This window comes from Dasypus novemcinctus, chromosome 4, assembly GCF_030445035.2.
Source record: "Dasypus novemcinctus isolate mDasNov1 chromosome 4, mDasNov1.1.hap2, whole genome shotgun sequence".
Lineage (NCBI taxonomy): Eukaryota > Metazoa > Chordata > Mammalia > Cingulata > Dasypodidae > Dasypus > Dasypus novemcinctus.
The window spans coordinates 5,323,962-5,342,627 of record NC_080676.1 but is presented as its reverse complement, the minus strand read 5'-3'; the positions used below and the strand labels follow the sequence as shown (position 1 = coordinate 5,342,627).

General features: G+C 35.5%; 1 protein-coding gene across 5 annotated transcripts in view; it reads left to right on the top strand.

Moving 5' to 3' along the window:
- The window catches only part of STAG1 (STAG1 cohesin complex component), a 408,218-nt gene that overhangs the window by 271,451 nt on the left and 118,101 nt on the right, over positions 1–18,666 (top strand). For all 5 annotated transcript variants that reach the window (XM_058295002.2, XM_058295003.1, XM_058294999.2 and 2 more), the window contains one exon: positions 3,005–3,078. In XM_058295002.2, the coding sequence (XP_058150985.1) occupies positions 3,005–3,078 (74 nt within the window). The remainder of the gene's footprint in view (positions 1–3,004; positions 3,079–18,666) is intronic.

The window sequence follows — 18,666 nt, the reverse complement described above, 5'->3', positions numbered from 1 at the left end:
TTCATTTGTCTTGAGATATTTACTGATTTCTTTTGTAATTTTTTTGACTCACTGATTATTTATAAGTATATTATTTAATTTACTTATATTTATGAATTTTCCCTTTTTCTGTCCTTTATTGATTCCCAGCTTCATTCCCTTATGATCATAGAAAGTGCTTTGAATAATTTAAATGTTTTAAAATTTATTGAGACCTATCTTTTGACCCAACATATGGTCTATCCTGGAGATTGATCCATGAGCACTTGGAAAGAATGTACATTCTGCTGTTTTGGGGTGTAATGCCCTATAAATATCTGTTAGACCTGGTTCATTTATCCTATTATTCAAGCTCTCTGTTTCCTTTTTTATTCTCTGTCCAGATTTCCTAAAATAATTCTGAGACCAGTGTATTGGAGTCTCCAAATATTATAGAGATGTCTTATTTCCCCCTTCAGTTTTGCCAGTGTGTACTTCATGTATCTTGGGGCACCCAGGTTAGGTGCATAAATATTTATTTTAGTTATTTCTTCTTGGTGAACTGCCTCTTTTATTAATATATACTCTCATCACATTTTTGCATCTAAAATTTCTTTTGTGTGATATTAGTATCAGATCTTTTTTGGTTACTTTTTGAATAATACCTTTTTTCCAACCCTTCACTTTCAATCTGATTGTGTCCTTAGACCTGAGATGAGTCCCTTGTAAAGAGTATATAGATGGCTGTTCCCCACCCCCCCCCCATCCACTCTGTCAGTCTGTTTTTGATTGGGCAGTTTATTCCATTAATGTACAGTGTTATTTACTGCAAAGGCATTACTTTGTCCATTTTATCCTTTTAGTTTCTGTTGTCATATCTTATTATTGTCTTTTTACTCTTTAAATTACCCTTATTAATAATATTCATTTCTACAGTCTTTAGAAGGTTCTAGCATTTCCTTTAATGTCTCTTGTAAATCTGGTCTTTTGGTAACTTACTCTGTTTTTGTCTGTGAAGACTTTAAACTCAACCTCGTTTTGGAAGGAAAGTTTTACCAGATAAAGAATTCTTAGCTGGCAGTTTTTCTCTTTCAGTACCTTAAATACATCTCAGCATTTTCTTCTCACCTTTACGGTTTCTGATAAGAGATCAGCTCATAGTATTACTGAGATTCCCTTGTATGTGATGCATTGGTTTTCTCTTGCTGCTTTCAGCAACCTCTCTTTATCTCTGCTATTTGTCATTCTGAATGGTATGTGTTTTGAGTCAGTCTTTTTGGATTTATTTTGTTTGGGATACGTTGTCCTTCTTGGATATTAATATTTATGTCTTTCATAAGGGTTGGGAAATTTTTAGTCAGTGTTTCTCAGATATTCTTTCTGCCCATTTTCCATTCTTTTTTCCTTCTGGGACACTGATAACACGTATGTTTGTGTTTCACGTTGTCATTCAGTTGCTGAGATCCTGTTCCATTTTTTCCATTCTTTTTTCTTTCTGTTCCTCTTTTTATGTTCAGATGCTCAGTCCTCCAACTAACTAATTCTGTGCTCCACCAATTCAAATCTGTTAAATGTCTCTGATATATTTTTAATTTCATCCATTGTCTTTCATTCCCATAAGCTCTGTTACTTTTCTTTATGGGCTTTAAATTTTTCTTGATGTTCACCCAGTGTCGTCTTAATATCCTATATGTCTTTATATTTTCCTTCAACACTTTGACTTGATTTAGAAGATGTGTGTGATTATCATTGATTATTTGTCTTAAATCCTATGTCTCATCAGGATTTTTGGTTTCTTCCTTTGGCTGGGCCATCTCTTCCTGTTTCTTAGTATGTCTTTTCCTTTTTTCTGATGTCTAGGCACCTGATTATGTTAGTGAATTTACTCTGACGGTCAATTTCTCTCTCTTGCCAGTGTTTTTTTTTTTTTTTTTCCCCCACGGCTTTTCTTTGATTTTTGGTTCAACTCATTCTAAATCTTTAAAATTGTCCAGCTTAAGTTATCAAAATTGTGCTAGGGTCTCACTAATGGGGCCTAGATCAAAACCAGGGGAACTGGAAAAGGATACCTCAAAAAGCGGTTTTTCTCCTTGCAGTTTCCTGGCTGGCCAGCAGATGGAACTTGTCAATGAATATTTCTTTGGAGGCTTTTTTTTTTTCAATTTACACTTGCTGTTAATTCTGGTGTGGCCGGAGCAGAAATTAAAAGCAGGCTCTCCTGGCCAAAATTATTGAAGAAAAACCACTCTCCTCCCACAGCTGCTCCCTTCCTCTTCTCAGGGAGATAGACATCCATTCCCCTTTCAGTTGGTTGCAGGGAGCTACAAGTTTTACCCAGGCTGCTCACCCTGAGGGTGGGGGATGGGTGCCATTCCCATCCATGGGGTCAAGTAACTCACAGTTTTCATTTTGGCTTCTTCACCTCTCTGTTCCTTGCCCTCCTGAAGGATGTGCAGCCTCTCCTGATCTGCAGATCCCCAAAGCAGCTCCCTTGGACAGCTTTTTGCCCTTCCTCCATTGTTTTTATGAGAGTTTAGCCCCGTTTTCCTCCTCTGATGCCATCTTTCAGGAAGTCTCCATGTCTGCTATCTTGGAAACTTGGCCTACTCTGTGTAATCTGGGCTAATCCAATGCAGGGTAATATTTGCATACTTCAGATTGAGTGAAAAGTTTCTTGTATAATCACAAATATGATAATCAGTGATGATCTATTACCATGGAAGGAAAAACCAACCTGGGGTGCTCGTTTATAGAGAGGAACATACAAGTGGGTGCATTCCCCTAAAGTAGATGGTATTTGGGATATAATAATGTGGCCAGTTAGCCATTCCATTCTTCCTTGTTAATATTGTGTATTGTGTGGAGTTGGGGATGGGAGAGAAATAATGCAAGTTTATTGAGAGTTTCAGACATCTGTTTCCCAATACATGAGAAAAGAGATTGATAACAGTTAGAACTATTCATTCAAAAAAAAAAAATGATCAATATTTTAATCTACATTTTTTCTTGTTTTTTGTTTTTGTTTTTGTTTTTGTTTTCATTTCAGCTACAAGAAAATCAGGATGAAATTGAAAATATGATGAACTCAATTTTTAAGGGTATATTTGTTCATAGATACCGGTAAGGGACTTCTCTTTTAAATCACTTAAAAGGCTTTTAACTTAATTTTTGCGTGTTTTTGTATCTAGCTATTCTAAAGCTATAAAATTCTCACTAATTATTTTTGTTGTTTTGTTTTCTGGAAAGCAACCTTGTGTATGAAAGAAATTGTACTATCACAGCCACATACTTCCAAATTTAAGATGTCATTAACTTAATGTGGCCTTAATAAAATATCATTGATTATCTTCAAATTTGAAAAAATTAAATACCTTACTTTCTGCCCTGCAGTAGTCATTTGTTTACATGGTCAAATTTACCAACAGTCTTTTTAAATAATTCTATTAAGATGGAAGAAAAGAAGACATTAAGGGGTACTCCTACAGATAATAAAACAGCTCTGCAGCTTCACTGGTTTATCTTAAATTATGCACATGAGAGTAAACGCTTTTATGAGTTTACCTGGTTATGGACATTTTGATTGTTTCTAGTTTTTCACTATTAGAAATAATGCTGCCATGAATGTTTGTGTACAAGTCTATATATATACATACATACAGATATACACACACACACTTTCATTTCTCTCGGGTAAATTCCTTAGAGTTTAACAGCAAGGTTATGTGTTAGGTACATGTTGAACTTTTAAAGAAGCTATAAAACAGTTGTATATAGTGTTTGTACAATTTTACATTTTTCTCATCAGTGGAAGTTCCAGTTACTCCACTGTCTTGGTATTGTCAGGCATCTTAATTTTAACTTTTCTAGTAAGTGTGTAGTAATAGTTCATAAGAATTTTGCTTTGCATATCTTAGTATAATTGAGCATATATATGTGGGCATATTTAAGGTTTCTTTATTTTATTCGGATAATCTATTTGTCTATCCATTGGCCTCACAGTCCTAAATATTATAGTAATAGGTAGTAGAAAACTCTGGCTTTGTTTTTTTATTTTCCAAACTGTAATGTTCTGCCACTGTTTTGTTATAAGAGTAATGTTGGCATTGTAGAATGGGTTGCAATGTCTTCTCCCTTTTTAAAATTTCTGGGAGAGTTTGGTAGAATTGAAATTATTCCTTCAGATATGCCTTCTGTCAGGGCATATAGGTTTTCATTGTGGAAATGTTAAATGACCTTTTGTTAGTTTTTCTATTGGAAGGAATTGGCACGTTCATTTGAGTTATTGAATTTACCTGCCTAAAGTTGTTCATAATATTCTTTTGGTGATTTCCCCTCACTTATTCCCAATATTGATAATTTGTTTCTATTCTCATTCTCCTCTTCCCACACCCACCCCATTTATCTTTCTCTTTTCTTTCTGTCTTTCATTGTCTTTCTCTGTCAGTCTATCTGAATAAAACCAGTCAATTTTATTGAATTTTCTTAAAGGACCAGCTTTCCCCTCCCCTCCTTGTATCTTGCTTGCTCTCTGGTGTTTCCATTCACTGTGCATTGTTCTGTGTGTCTATTTATTTTATTTATTTCCTTCCCTTGGCTTGCTTATTGTTTTGCTCTCTGTGTCCATTTGCTTGTGTGTTGTTTTTTTGTTTTTGTTCTTTACTTACCTCCCTTTTTGTTGTGTCACCTTGCTGAGTTGGCTCCCCGTGGTGCTTGCGAGCTGGCCGGCTCTCCACGGCATGCAGATGAGCCCACCTTCACAAGGAGGCCCCGGGTCACGAACCCAGGGCCTCCCACATGGTAGACGGGAGCCCAACTGATTGAGCCACAGCTGTTTCCCCAGCCTTTTTTATTTTTATTTTTTTTAAGATTTATTTATTTTTTCTTTATTTCTCTCCCCTTCCCCGAACCCTCCCCCCGCCGCCAGTTGTCTGTTCTCTGTGTCCATTCGCTGTGTGTTCTGCGTCCACTTATGTTCTTGTCACCAGGAATCTGTATCTCTTTTTGTTGCGTCATCTTGCTGTGTCAGCTCTCCATGTGTGCGGTGCCATTCCTGGGCAGGCTGCACTTTTTTCACACTAGGCAGCTCTTTTTACGGGGCACACTCCTTGCACGTGGGGCTCCCCTATGTGGGGGACACTCCTGTGTGGCACGGCACTCCTTGTGCGCGTTAGCACTGCCTGTGGGCCAGCTCATCACATGGGTCAGGAGGCCCTGGCTTTGAACCCTGGACCTCCCATGTGGTAGGCAGACATTCCATATCCATCGAGCCAAATCTCCTTCCCTCCCCCAGCTTTTAATTACACTGAGTTTCTCTATTTTTGTTTTCTATTTCATTATTTCTGCTCTACGCTTTATTATTTCCTTCCTTACACTTACTTTGGATTTCACATCTTACTCCCTTCCACCCCTGGATTACTTAGAAGTATGGTACATATTGTGCAGATATTGGGTTAATTTTCATATATCGTCTTTCCTTAAATGCAATATTTAGTATGTAGATTCCATGGCCCACATGCAGGACTGTTGAAGCCAAATTTGTCCTTAGGTGCCTTTCTTGCTTCACTGAACATAATGTTTTCAAGGTTCTGCCATATATTGCAGTTTGTCTTATAACTTCATTCTTAATTGCTGAATAACATTCCATTGTTAGTATGTATCACGTTTCATTTATCTCTTGTTTTTTAATGGAATTTTGTGGTTTTTTCCTACCTGTTTTTAGCTTTTGTGAATAATGCTATTACAAACGTTGGTACGAATACCTATTTGAGGTCCTGTTGTCACTTTCTCTGTGTATGTATCTAGAAGTGGAATTGCTGAGTCATATACTAATTCTGTATTTAACTTTTTGAGGGACCACCATGTTGCTTTCCACAATACAGTGACTGCACCACTTTATATTCCTACCAAAATGCTCTGGAGTTCCAGTTTCTCCACAACTTCCGCAACACTTAATATTATCCTTTTTTTTCTTAAACAATGAGCACCCTCAATGGTGTGAAGTGGGATTTCGGTGTAATTTTGATTTTTATTTCCCTAATTTTGAGCCTCTTTTCACATGTTTTTTGAGCCATTTCTATATCCTTTTTGGAAAAATATCTATTCAGGTCATTTCACCATTTTTTAATGTGTTTTTTTTTTTTAATTAGAGAAGTTGTAGGTTTACAGAAAAAGAATCCCCTTTTTTTGTTTTTTAGAAAGATTTTGTTTCCTTGGAATTGGAAAACAATGAATTCTAATAGTCATTTTCAGTAAGGGGCAGCCAAGAATACTTTACAAACAGTGAAGGTAAACTGTACTGTTATATATATAGATATGTATAAAATACTGTAAAATATCAATTATTAAAATAATTACTACCTCTAGGATTAAAAAAATAGACAAAGAATAGGATAGAAATCTCATAACCAGAATTATGTAGGACTGTTTACTCTGTGCAAACCAAAGTGCCTTAAGGATCAATTGGTCAAGATACAAGAATGATAGACTTCTAGCAAAAAATAAAGTTACGTTTTTGCCAGTTATCTGCCAAACCAAAATAATTAAGAGGAAATAATGTGAAAGTTTTAAAATTTATGGATGGAAAGGGCTTTTGAGGAATGATAACAAAGGCAGAGAAGAAAAAAAAAAAACTAAAGCTATTTTACCACATGAAAGTTTTCAAATTTCACAATTAGAAAATGACAGAAGCTGCAAGCAGGAGAATTCCATCCATCATCCATATGGGATCTAAGCCCCCACTTGATTTAGAGGTGGAGTGGACGTCGCCATCCTAGGGACCTCAGGATGGAGGAATAAAATATGGACTAGAGTGGACTTACTGATATTCTACTATAGAAATATTGTGACTCAAGCAATGGAAGAAATTATATTATCGATGTGGAGATAGTGGCCACGGGAGTTGCTGAAGGCAGGGAGAGGAAAAAGGTGTGTTATGGGGACATTTTTGGGACTTAAAGTTGTCCTCAATGATATTTCAGGGACAGATGCAGAACATTATATATCCTGCCATAAACCACTGAAAGGACTGAGAGTGAGTGTAAACTACAACATAAACTATAATCCATGCTGTATAGCAATGCTTCAAAATGTACTCATCAAATGCAACAAATGTACCACACTTAATGAAAGAGGTTGCCTATGTGGGAGGAGTTCAGGGTGTGGGGAGTGGGGTATATGGGAACCTCTTATATTTTTTAATGTAACATTTTGTGTGATCTTTGTATCTTTTTTAAAAAAAGATAATGATAAAAAGACAGAAAGGGATAAATCCTTTTGATGCTGTGCCTGAGAATCCATTCACAATTTTGTAATACCATCAGCACTGTTTATTACAGAAACTTTTTAATCACCCCAAACAAAAGTCATCTGATCTGATCCTGGAGTTTTCTTTGTTAGGGGATTTTTCATTCTTTCAGTGTCTTTAGTTGTTATTGCACTGTTGAGATTTCTATTTCTTCTTGAGTTCCTGTTTAGGTAAAATGTGTGTTTCTAGGAAATTGTCCATTTTATATAGATTATCTGATTTGTTGGTATACTGTTCTATGTATATAGTAGTCTCTTAAAATATTTTGTTCCAGATCAGTAGTAAATGTCTCCAACTTAATTTGTTATATTAGATATGAGTGTCTTCACTCTTTTTTTCTCATTTTCAGTCTAGCTAAACTTTTGTCATTTTTATTGATCTTTGCAAAGAACCAGCCTTTAGTTTCACTGATTTACCCTGTTGTTTATAGTTCCCTATCTCATTTATCTGAGGTTTAATCTCTATACTCTCTTTCATTCTACTAACTTTAGGTTTCATTTGCTCTTTTTTTTTTTTTGTAGTTACTCAAGATGTGAAGTTAGGTTATTGATTTGAGATCTTTTATCTTTTATAATATAAGTGTTTACTGCTATAAATTTCCCTGCGAGTACTGCATTTACTGCATCCCATAAGTTTTGGTATGTTGTGTTTTTCATACTCATATGTAAGAATTTTCTGATTTTCCTTGTGAGTTCCTTCTTTGGTTGTTTAGGGTTCTTTTTAATTTCTGCATATTTGTGAATTTTCCAGTTTTCCTTTTATTGATTTCTGGTTCCATTTTGTTGTGCTCAGAGAAGATGCTTTGTATGATACCACTGTTTTAAAATTAATTGAAGGGAGCAGAGGTGACTCAAGTGATTAGGTATCTCCCTCCCACATAGATCTGGGTTCAGTTCCTGGTGCCTCCTAAAAGGAAGGTGAGAATAGAAAGAACAGACAGCGAATGCAAACAACAAGGGGGTGGGGAGAAATAAAATTTTTTTTTTTATTTAAAAAATTAAATTAATTGAGACTCGTTTTGTGACCTGGCATGTGGTCTACTCTGGAGAATGTTCCATGTGCACTTTAAAAAGGATATATATTCTGTTCTTGTTGGGTGAAGTGTTATATATGTCTGTTAGGTCTTTTTGGTTTAGAATATTGTTCAGTACCTGTTTCCTTCTTGATTTTTCTAACTAGATGTTCTATCTATTATTGGAAGTGGTATATTAATAAGTCTCCATTATTTTAGAATGGTCTCTTTTTCCCATTAATTCTGTCAGTATCTGCCTCATGTATTTTGGGGCTCCGTGGTTAGTTACAGGTATGTTTGTAATTATTATATCTTCTTGGTGGGTTGACGCTTTTATCAATGTAATGGTTTTTTTAATCTCTTGTAAAAGTTTTTTACTTTGTCTCTTTCATTTGGTATTAATATAGCCTCTTTGTCTCTTTTTTTTTGGGGGGGGGTACTATTTGCATTAAATACTTTTTCGGTTCTTTCACTTTAAACCTATTTGTGTCTTTTGGCCTAAGGTGAACCTCCTATAAACAGCATATAGTTGGATTACGCTTTATCATCTATTGTGTCATTTTCTGGCTTTTGATTAGAAAGTTTACTAAATTTGCATTTAAAGTAATCACTGAATAGAAAGGACTTCAACCATTTTGCTATTTGTTTTTTTGTAATCTTATCCTTCCCCCACCCATTTCCTCTACTGCTGCCGCCTTTTTTGGTATAGTAGATCTTTACTTAGAGTAAAACAGTTTGGTTCCCCCTTCTCCTTTATTCTTCTCTACATATTTTTAGATACTGTCTTTGTAGTTACCATGATGTTCACATTTAACATCCTAAATCTCTAACAGTCTAGTTTGAATTGATACCGTCTTACTCTCAATAGCATATATAGTCTCTGTTCTTATACCCCTCTATCCCCCATCTTTATGTTTTCTTGTCATAAATTTCATCTTTGTGTTTGTGTGCCCTATAATGTAGAAATATTATTTTATACACCTGTATTTTAGATATAAAAAGAAAAGTGAAGGTATATACCAAGAATACAATAATACTGGAATTTATATTTACCCATGTCATTACCTTTATTATAGATCTTTGTTTTTCCATAATGCTTTAACTTACTGTTGAGAGTTCTTCCCTTTCATTCAGGAGCACTCATTTTAGCCTTTCTTGTAAGCTGTGTTTTTTTTTCAACTTTCGTTTATCTAAGAATATCTCAATTTCTCCCTCATTTTTGAAAGACTTTTTGCCATATATAGAATTCTTCATTGATAATTTTTTTATTTCAGAACTTTAGATATATGATCCTACTTCTTTCTGGCTTCTGTGATTTCTGATGAGAAATTGACACTTGATCTTATCAAGGAAAGCTTGTATATGACAAGTCACTTCTTTCTGGCTGCTTTTTGTATTTTCTCTTCTGTTTGGCTTTCGAAAAAAGGTTCTCTCCCTAGTTTCTCCTCTTGGAATCCAGGCACTGTGCTTTATGACTTAACCTCAGTCTTTTGCCCCAGGTTGCTACAGTTTTGCTCAGTTCTGTTCCATTTTTCCTTACTGGGTGATTCCTAGTTAGACAACCCAAATGCGCACCTTGAGTCAGTCTCTAGTGAACAAGCTCAATCAGACATACAAACACAGCACATCTGCACATTAGGTGTTTTCATAACCAGACCTCAGGATCCATACGAGGCAAACCTTACAGCTTATCCTGCAGAGCCAGAGGAGGGGCTAAGACAAGTAAACATTTCCTCCCTTCTTTAGGTTTCTTTTTCCTGATTCAGCATTTGCTCAATTGTTTTCTGTTCTCACCATTTTCCAGAGTGCTGGTAAAGTTTGTTCTAATAGATTCTATTTTTCCATATTCCAGAGATGGGAGAATTCACCAGGAGTATCTTTTTCTGCCATCTTACTTATTCCCTTGCCTTCATTTTTGAAAGATACTTTATCTGGTATGGAATTTTAGATTGATATTTTTTATTTTCAATAATTTAAAGATATTGATCCACTATCTCTGGTTTGCCTTCTTTCCAATTAAAAATAAGTCTACTGTCATTCTTATCTTACATTCTTTTAGGGTCTTTTTCTTCTAGCTACAGTTAAGATTTTTCTCTTTAACACTGTTTTTAAACATTTCTGCTATGATGTTCTCTGGTGTTTTTTTCTTTATTAGAGAAGTATTGTGTTTGCAAAAGAATCATACATAAAATACAGGATTCCTGTATACCCTCCCGTCACTAGCATCTTGCCTTGGTGTGGAACCTTTGTTATCATTGATGGTAGCACTTTAAAAAAACAATAACTGTACTATTTTTTTTAACAGTAGTTACCTTTGTTATAATTGATTAAAAATTATTAAAATAGTTCTATCACCCATTAGTTACATTAGGTGTATTTTTCCCTATATGCCACTCTATTATTACCACCTTGTATTAGTACCATACATTTGTTAAAATTGATGAATGAACATTCTTATACTATTAACTATAGTCCATCATCTACAGTAGGGTTCAGTGTCTTGTACAGTCCTATGTTTTTGTGTTTTAATTTTTTTTCTGGTATGTATTCTTTGTGTTTCTTTTATCTGTTCATATCCTTTACATGCTTAACGCTTTCCTCTGTGCACTTTCCTCTCACCACTGTTTTTAATGTCTTTTTTTTTTTTTTACTAATTTTACCATCTGTGCCATTTTTGGCTCTGTATTGATTACTTTTTTTCCTAATTAGGGATATTTTCCTGCTTCTTTGCATGCCTGGTAATTTTATTGGGTCCAGCCGTTGTGGTTTGTACCTTTTTGCATGCCAGATAATTTTATATTCTTATAAATTATTCCCCCCTTTATTTCTGGGACACAGGTGTTTGATTCTTTCATGACTTGTTTTACGGATTTATTTAGCAAAAACAGATTATTTAGTCCGAAGCAACACCAGTCTTTGTGCTCTACGCAATGCCATATAAATTATGAGACGTTACCACTCTAGCTTATTAAAACACAAACTATTCCCAGCTCTATGTTCACTCCGGAGATGGTTCTTTCTGCTCTTTTAATTCTTTTCCCAGCCTTAGGTGCTTTATTCACATGCGTGCATTAGTTTATACTTAGCTGAAAAATTAGGTCATCATTCTGCATCTCTAGAGTGTGCTCCTGCTCTTTTTAACTGTCTTATCTCTGATACTCTGCCTTGCAGACTGTAGCCACTTGACCTTACTAGAGTCCCAACTCTGGGCCATTCCCGGGCTCTGCTTAGATTTCTCTGCCTTTACTGCTGCCTGAAAACTGTCGACTGGCAATAACCCAGGGCAGTCTTAAGGCTCACCTCATTTTTACTCCTCTCCCAGAGATTACAGTCTTGTTTTTCCTGATGGATGCCATCTAAAAAATCCATTTTTTAATATTTCATGCAGATTTTAGTTATTTTTTAGGGTAGAAACATAAATCCTTTCCATATCACTTTTCATGGTAATTCCTCTATCTCTAATGTCAAAATAAAGCAGCATTTATTTTAGTGACTTCCCTTCATTGAGTCTTTCCAAAGCTTTCAACCTATTATACTCATAGAAACAATAATTTTTAAATTTCCAACTCTCTCTTCATTGACATGTTTTTTTAAATCAGACTTTGCATAAGCTAGTATTAGAACTGTCACAGATTATAATTTATAAGTAAAGAATGCAGGGTTTTTTTTTAAAGATTTATTTATTTTTTTCTCCCCCCTTCCCACCCCGACCTGGGTTGTCTGTTCTTTGTGTCTCTTTGCTACGTCTTCTTCTTTGTCCACTTCTGTTGTCAGTGGCACGGGAATCTGTGTTTCTTTTTGTTATGTCATCTTGTTGTGTCAGCTCTCCGTGTGTGCGGCGCCATTCCTGGGCAGACCGCACTTTCTTTCACACTGGGCGGCTCTCCTTTTGGGGCACACTCCTTGCGCGTGGGGCTCCCCTACGCGGGGGACCCCCCTGCGTGGCACAGCACTCCTTGCACACATCAGCACTGCGCATGGGCCAGCTTCACATGGGTCAAGGAGGCCCAGGGTTTGAACTGCGGACCTCCCATGTGGTAGGCGGATGCCCTAACCACTGGGCCAAGTCCGCCGCCAGAACTCTGAACAAGATTTGCATTTACGGTTGAGAATATGATCCCTGCCAGAAGTGATCAGCTCAGAACTTACTGCAAAGTTACAATTGTCAAAACAGGTTGGTACCGACATAAGGAAAGACATATTGACCAATAAATATAATTCATTACCCAGAAATAAATCCACATATTGATGGCCAGCTTCTTTGGAACTGGGATGCCAAGTATATTTAATGGGACAGAATAGTCTTTTCAACAAATGGTGCAGGGAAAACTGGCTGTCCAAAGCTCAAAAAATGTAAATGATCTACTTCTTCATAACTTATAGAAAAATTAAATCAAAATTGACTAGGGACCTAAATATAAGAGCTAAAACCACAAAACTCTTAGAATTAGACATAGGGCGGAAACTTCATGACCTTATATGTGACACCAAAAGCACAAACAGCAAAAGAGAAAAATAATTAAATTGTACTTCATCACAATTAAAAACTTTGGTGTATCAAAGGACATTATGAAATGAAAAGGTAACCTACCAAATGGGAGAAAATAGTTACAAAATATATCTGCTAAGTGTGGGTTTTTTTGTTATTGTTTTATTGTTTGTTTGTTTTTATTTTTTTATGGTACCGAGGCCAGGGAATGAGCCTAGGACCTCGTATGTAGGAAGCTGGTGCTCAACTACTGAGCCACATCAACTACCCGAGCTGGGTTTTTGGTTTGGTTGTTGTTTTTGTTTTTTGTTTTTAGGAGGCACCAGGGTCCAAACCTGGGACCTTTCATGTGGGAAGCAGGCGCTCAACTGCTTGAGCCGCATTTATTCCCCTGATAATTGTTTAATCTTCAGATTATGTGAAGAACTCCTACAAAGTAACAGCAGAAAGACAAACAACTCTAAAAAATGGGAATTGAATAGACATTTCTCCAAACAATATATACCAATGTCCAATAAACACATGGAATGATGTTCAGCATCACGAACCATTTGATAGGTGCAAATCAAAATCACAATGGGATGGCTTTTATTTAAAAAAAAAAAAAAAGAAAATAACAGGTGTTGGAGAAATCACATAGAAATTGTAACACTCCAGCATTGCTGGTGAGAATGTAAAATGGCGCAGCCCCTGTCCAAAACAGGTGGAAACCACCCAGGTGTCCATCAACAGAAAAATGGATGAACAAAATGTGGTATATACATACAGCAGAATATTATTCACCCATAAAGTAGAATGAGTTCTGATTTGTGCGTCAACATGGCTGAGTGTTGAAAACATTTTGGTGAATGAAATATGCCAGACACCAAAGAACAGATTTTTGTGATTCAAATTATATAAAATACGTAGAATAAGCAAATTCATACAGACAGAAAGTAGATTAAAGGTTACCAAGGTCCAAGGGTGAGGGGAGAGGGGGAATTATTGGTTAATGGATACAGAGCTTCTTTTTGGGGCGATAGAGAAGGTTGGTAATGGTCAATTATGATAGTAGTACAAAATTGTGAATGTATTTCATACTACTAGACTGTACATTTAAAAATGGTTAAAATGGGAAATTTTGTATTATTCAAATGTTAACACAAGAAAAATTTTAAAAATTGATCAACATGACATTGGCATTGACTGCTGCTTTTCTAAAAGTATCACGTAATCTATTATATTGTTTAAGAAGTATTACTGCATGTCCATAATGGAAATAAAAGGTTATGTGCAGAGATGGCCTTTTACCTTAACACTTTGCTTTCCACCTTCCACTTTTACTTCAAACAAAACTTGGCTCTTTTTATATATATATGTATAATTTAAAAACTTGACTCAATCTACACAGTGATAGAGTTGACAGCTAGTTTATAGGAAATATGTAATAAAGAACATATTGTCTAACTGAATCCTCATGGTATTACTTAAATTCAGAATGTGGGAAATTCTACAAACCAAATAACTCAGTTTCTTCAACAAATAAATGGCCTATAATAAGATTTAGTAGGTGTAAAAACAGTATTTAAAGTATTGGAAATGAAAAATATATTCAGGGAAATATTTTTGGTCAGAATATGCCATAGACTGTTGAAGACATAGTTAATTAGAATGTAATACTGAACAATTTACTCAAAACACAGTCTAAAGGGATAGAAAATATGGAAGGGCATTTATGATACATGGGATTAGTTTGAGATGCATCTTCAGTTTTTTTGTTTTTTGTTTTTTAAGGCTAACTTTTTTTTTTTAAATAAAGACTTTTTTTTCTCCCCTTCCCTCTATTGTCTGCTCTCTGTGTCCATTCGCTGTGTGTACTTATGTGTTTGCTTATATTCTCATTAGGTGGTTCCAGGAGCCAATCCTGGGACCTCCAGGAGTGAGAGAGAGGCGATCATTCTCTTGCACTACCTCAGCTCCCTGGTCTGCTGCGTCTCTTATTGTCTCTCCTCCGTGTCTCTTTTTGTTGCATTGTCTTGCTGCATTACCTTTCCATATGGGCCAGCACTCCTGTGCGGGGCAGCGCTCCACGTGGGCCAGCTCACCACATGGGAGGCCCTGTGTATCAAACCCTGAATCTCCTATATGGTTGACGGGAGCCCAATTGCCTGAGCCACTTCTGCTTCCCTTCAGTGTTTTAAAAAGGAATTTTAAAACTGGAGGAAACTACTGGGGAGAAGTAGTATTAGAGAACTGAAATTTTTACCAAATCAGTTCTTTTTTAAAAAGTAGAATTTTCAGATTGAAAATATGTAATGCGTGTTGAGTAAATTAAGAAAAATAATCCATATCTAGGCCATACCATCATGAAAGTGCAAAATGTCTAAGATCAAGATAAAGTCTTAAAAACAACTAGAGAAGAAAGACCGTAACTGTTATTTCAGTAATAATAAAAGAATAAAATTTTTATTAGGCCAAAAGAACAAAATTAATGAGAGAATAGATAACAACAACTGGCAATTTCAACAGTTTTGAGGCTTAAAGTAAATGTTTATTTTCCAAATGAATCTTTTTTTTTTTTTACTGTAATGAAACCTTTGAGAATCATTTTCAGAGCTATTTTTACTCAATATCAAAGTATGGTTATTTTGAGAAAGCTCTCATTCTGTTATTTCAGTCTTTTTTTTCCCAGCATTTCCCCTTGAATTTGTGATCAGGTTGGTCATTGGAATGTGTACATTAATTTAAAAATACATTTCTTTGAATCTTAATGTATCCTTTTTTTCCCCCCAAAAGATTTATTTATTTATTTATCTCCCTTTCTCCCCCACCCCCACCCCGGATGTCTGTTCTCTGTGTCTATTTGCTGCGTCTTCTTTGTCCGCTTCTATTGTTGTCAGCAGCATGGGAATCTGTTTCTTTTCGTTGCGTCATCTTGTTGTGTCAGCTCTCTGTGTGTGTGGCGCCATTCCTGGGCAGGGTGAACTTTCTTTTGCACTGGGCGTCTCTCCTTACGGGGCGCACTCCTTGTGTGTGGGGCTCCCCTCCATGGGGACACCCCTGCGTGGCATGTTACTCCTTGTGGGCATCAGCACTGTGCGTGGGCCAGCTCCACACGGGTCCAGGGGGTCCAGGGTTTGAACCGTGGACCTCCCATGTGATAGACGGATGCCCTAACCACTGGGCCAAGTCTGCTTCCCTTAATGTATCCTTGATACTGAATTTTTAATGCTATTCATGCCTTAAATTTTTAGTAGTAAAACATTTAAGGAGTAAAACACAGGGTGGTCATGTAACTTGCATTGTATGAGACTATTAGGGATGAATTGCCTTTCTCTTTATTATGTTTTCACTATTTAATGAATATGGAACGTAACTGAAATGAAAAATATTTTCTAATTTTATAAACTTATTAAATTTCTAATGCCTGAAATCAGTAAATGAAAGTTTTGTATGTTATTAGCAAAAGACTTTCATCTCTTCAAGTCTGCATTTAAATTTTAGTACCTTTCAGAAGCCTTCCTTGATACCCTCTTTCCCCATGAGATTACATGCTTCATGTCCTTGTAATGCCCATTGTGATCATTTAGTACTCACCAAGATATTTATTTTTATTATTCATCTTGCTGTAGGTTATGGTCTCTATTCTCAGTTACTGCTCAAATGCTAATGAAGAATACAGTGTAACTTATCAGTAACTCCTTGAGCTGATTTTTTTTCGCCCAGCCAAATCTTAGTGACAGAAATGGTTGAGACATGAATTCATTGTGTTTAGAGTAGACTTTTTTTGGCATGCATGAGGAATAATTGTCAATGTCAAAATATCATTATTAGCCTAGAGTTCTCTATGTGTTGCGATCATTTTAATTTAGTCTTCATTTTTACTGGAAAAGCATATGTAAGGGTAGTAAAGAAATATTTAATTAAAATTTACTAGAATTAAATTTCATTTTGTTCTAAGTAGAAAATAATTAAAATTCTGTCTGCTACTAAAAAATCCAGACAGAAAACTTACGTCTAGATATTAAAGGGTCATGTTTCCCCAAAAAAACATACTAACTCTAAGGATTTATAAATTAAATAAGTTTTTCATTGAAACAAGCTTAATCATTAGTTTATGCTGTTACTAATATATATCAGAGTTATTTTTTCCTAGTTGATTTTCTTTTTCTGAGTTTCCAAGTAAAGTGTATCCTAACTTCACTTTTAGTTCTTGATTTCAAGGCCCAAATATCACAAAGCTATGAAAATTACTTCATCTTATGATTTTTTTACCTTATCTTTTGTCTTATTTACTACATTTCCTACCCTTTTAATCTTTGCCTTGTAATCTCTAAAAATGCCTGAAGTAATTACTTTTCAAATTGGTTGAGGTCATTGTAAGTAAAGATTAAGGTGTTAAAAAAAAATTAATCTGGAAACCAAGAATTGGAGGATTCTTGTATATGAGAAACATATCTGTGTATCAAAAGATAAGTTGTGATCAAATCAAGGAATATTTTTAAATAACCTTTTTTTTTTTTAATACACTGTCTACTTAATAGAATGTTAGTTCCTAGAAGGCAAGAAGGATATTTCTAGTAATAAGAAGATATACCGAAAATTATGGAAGAGCTGAGACTTCTCTGGAACTTGAAAGTATAATCAGTATAGGTAAAAAGAGCATTATGAGGACATTGTAGGTACAGGGACAATCACAGACATGTAAGCACTGGTTGATTTGAGCTAATGTGAACCTAAGAACTCATTCATGAACCAGATGAGAAGATAGGTTACAGCTAGAGTGGTAAGGGATTTTAATACCAGACGAAGGATGCATTAATTACTTTTTGCATTGTATCTAATTACCCCAAAACTTGGCAGTGCAAACAGCAAACATGTATCATGTCATAATGTCTGTGGGTTAGGAATTTGGCCGCAGCTTAGCTGGGTGGTTCTGCCTCAGGATCTCATAAAACTGACTGTTAGGACATCAGTTGGGGCTTCAGTCCTTTGCAAGCTTGACTGGTGTTGGAAGATCTGCTGCTAAGGTGGCTCATTTATATGATTGGTGGCAGAATGCCTCAGTTACCTCATGAACCTTTCCATTGGGCAGCTTGAATGTCCTCGAGATATGGCCGCTGACTTCCCCTAGAGAGACTGCTTGAAGAGAGAGAACAAAACAAATTACATTTTAATATCTTTTATGACCTAGCCTGAGAACTCAAAATTTAACATTTCCAGCACATTATATGCATTAGAAGGAAGTTACTAAGGATACCAGTAATCAAGAAAATGGAAATTGTCTCTACCAAAGGGAATATTAGCAAAGAATTTATATATATAATATTAGCAAAGGGAATATTAACCAAGAAGTTCAGGTGGAGAGTATCAGACTGGGATTCCAAGATAAACTGTATAAAAATAGTGACAGTTCTTATAGAGAAGCACTGTCTTCCAAAACCTAATCTTTTAGGAGTCTAGTAGGAAAGAAAAAAGCATTAGAAAGAAGGTAAGATGAAGGGGTGGGTATAAAATATATTTTGAACAAGATTTCCCTGCTGAAACAAAGTTGAGCCTGTATATTCTCTGGCCTTTGGGAATTCCCATACTGTCAGTATCACTGACCATTTTAAGAATCAAACTAAGAGTGATGAAAGAATGATAAAGTACTTATCATACTCAGTAGTCACTGGTTTTAATCAGTATATTATACCTGTTGATTTTGTCCACAGCATATCGTAGAAAACTTAGCCTCGTTTTTATTTAGGACTGATTTTATTTTTTTAATTTTTGTTTTTTACTTAAAATTTTTTTTTTAATTTTTGTTTTTTTCTTGGGATTGATTTTTAATAAGGGCAGTGCAACAGAGGATAAGTATAATGGATCATTGATAGAGACAAGTACTTGATAGGATTGAGAGAGCTAAAATACTAGGATTTGGGT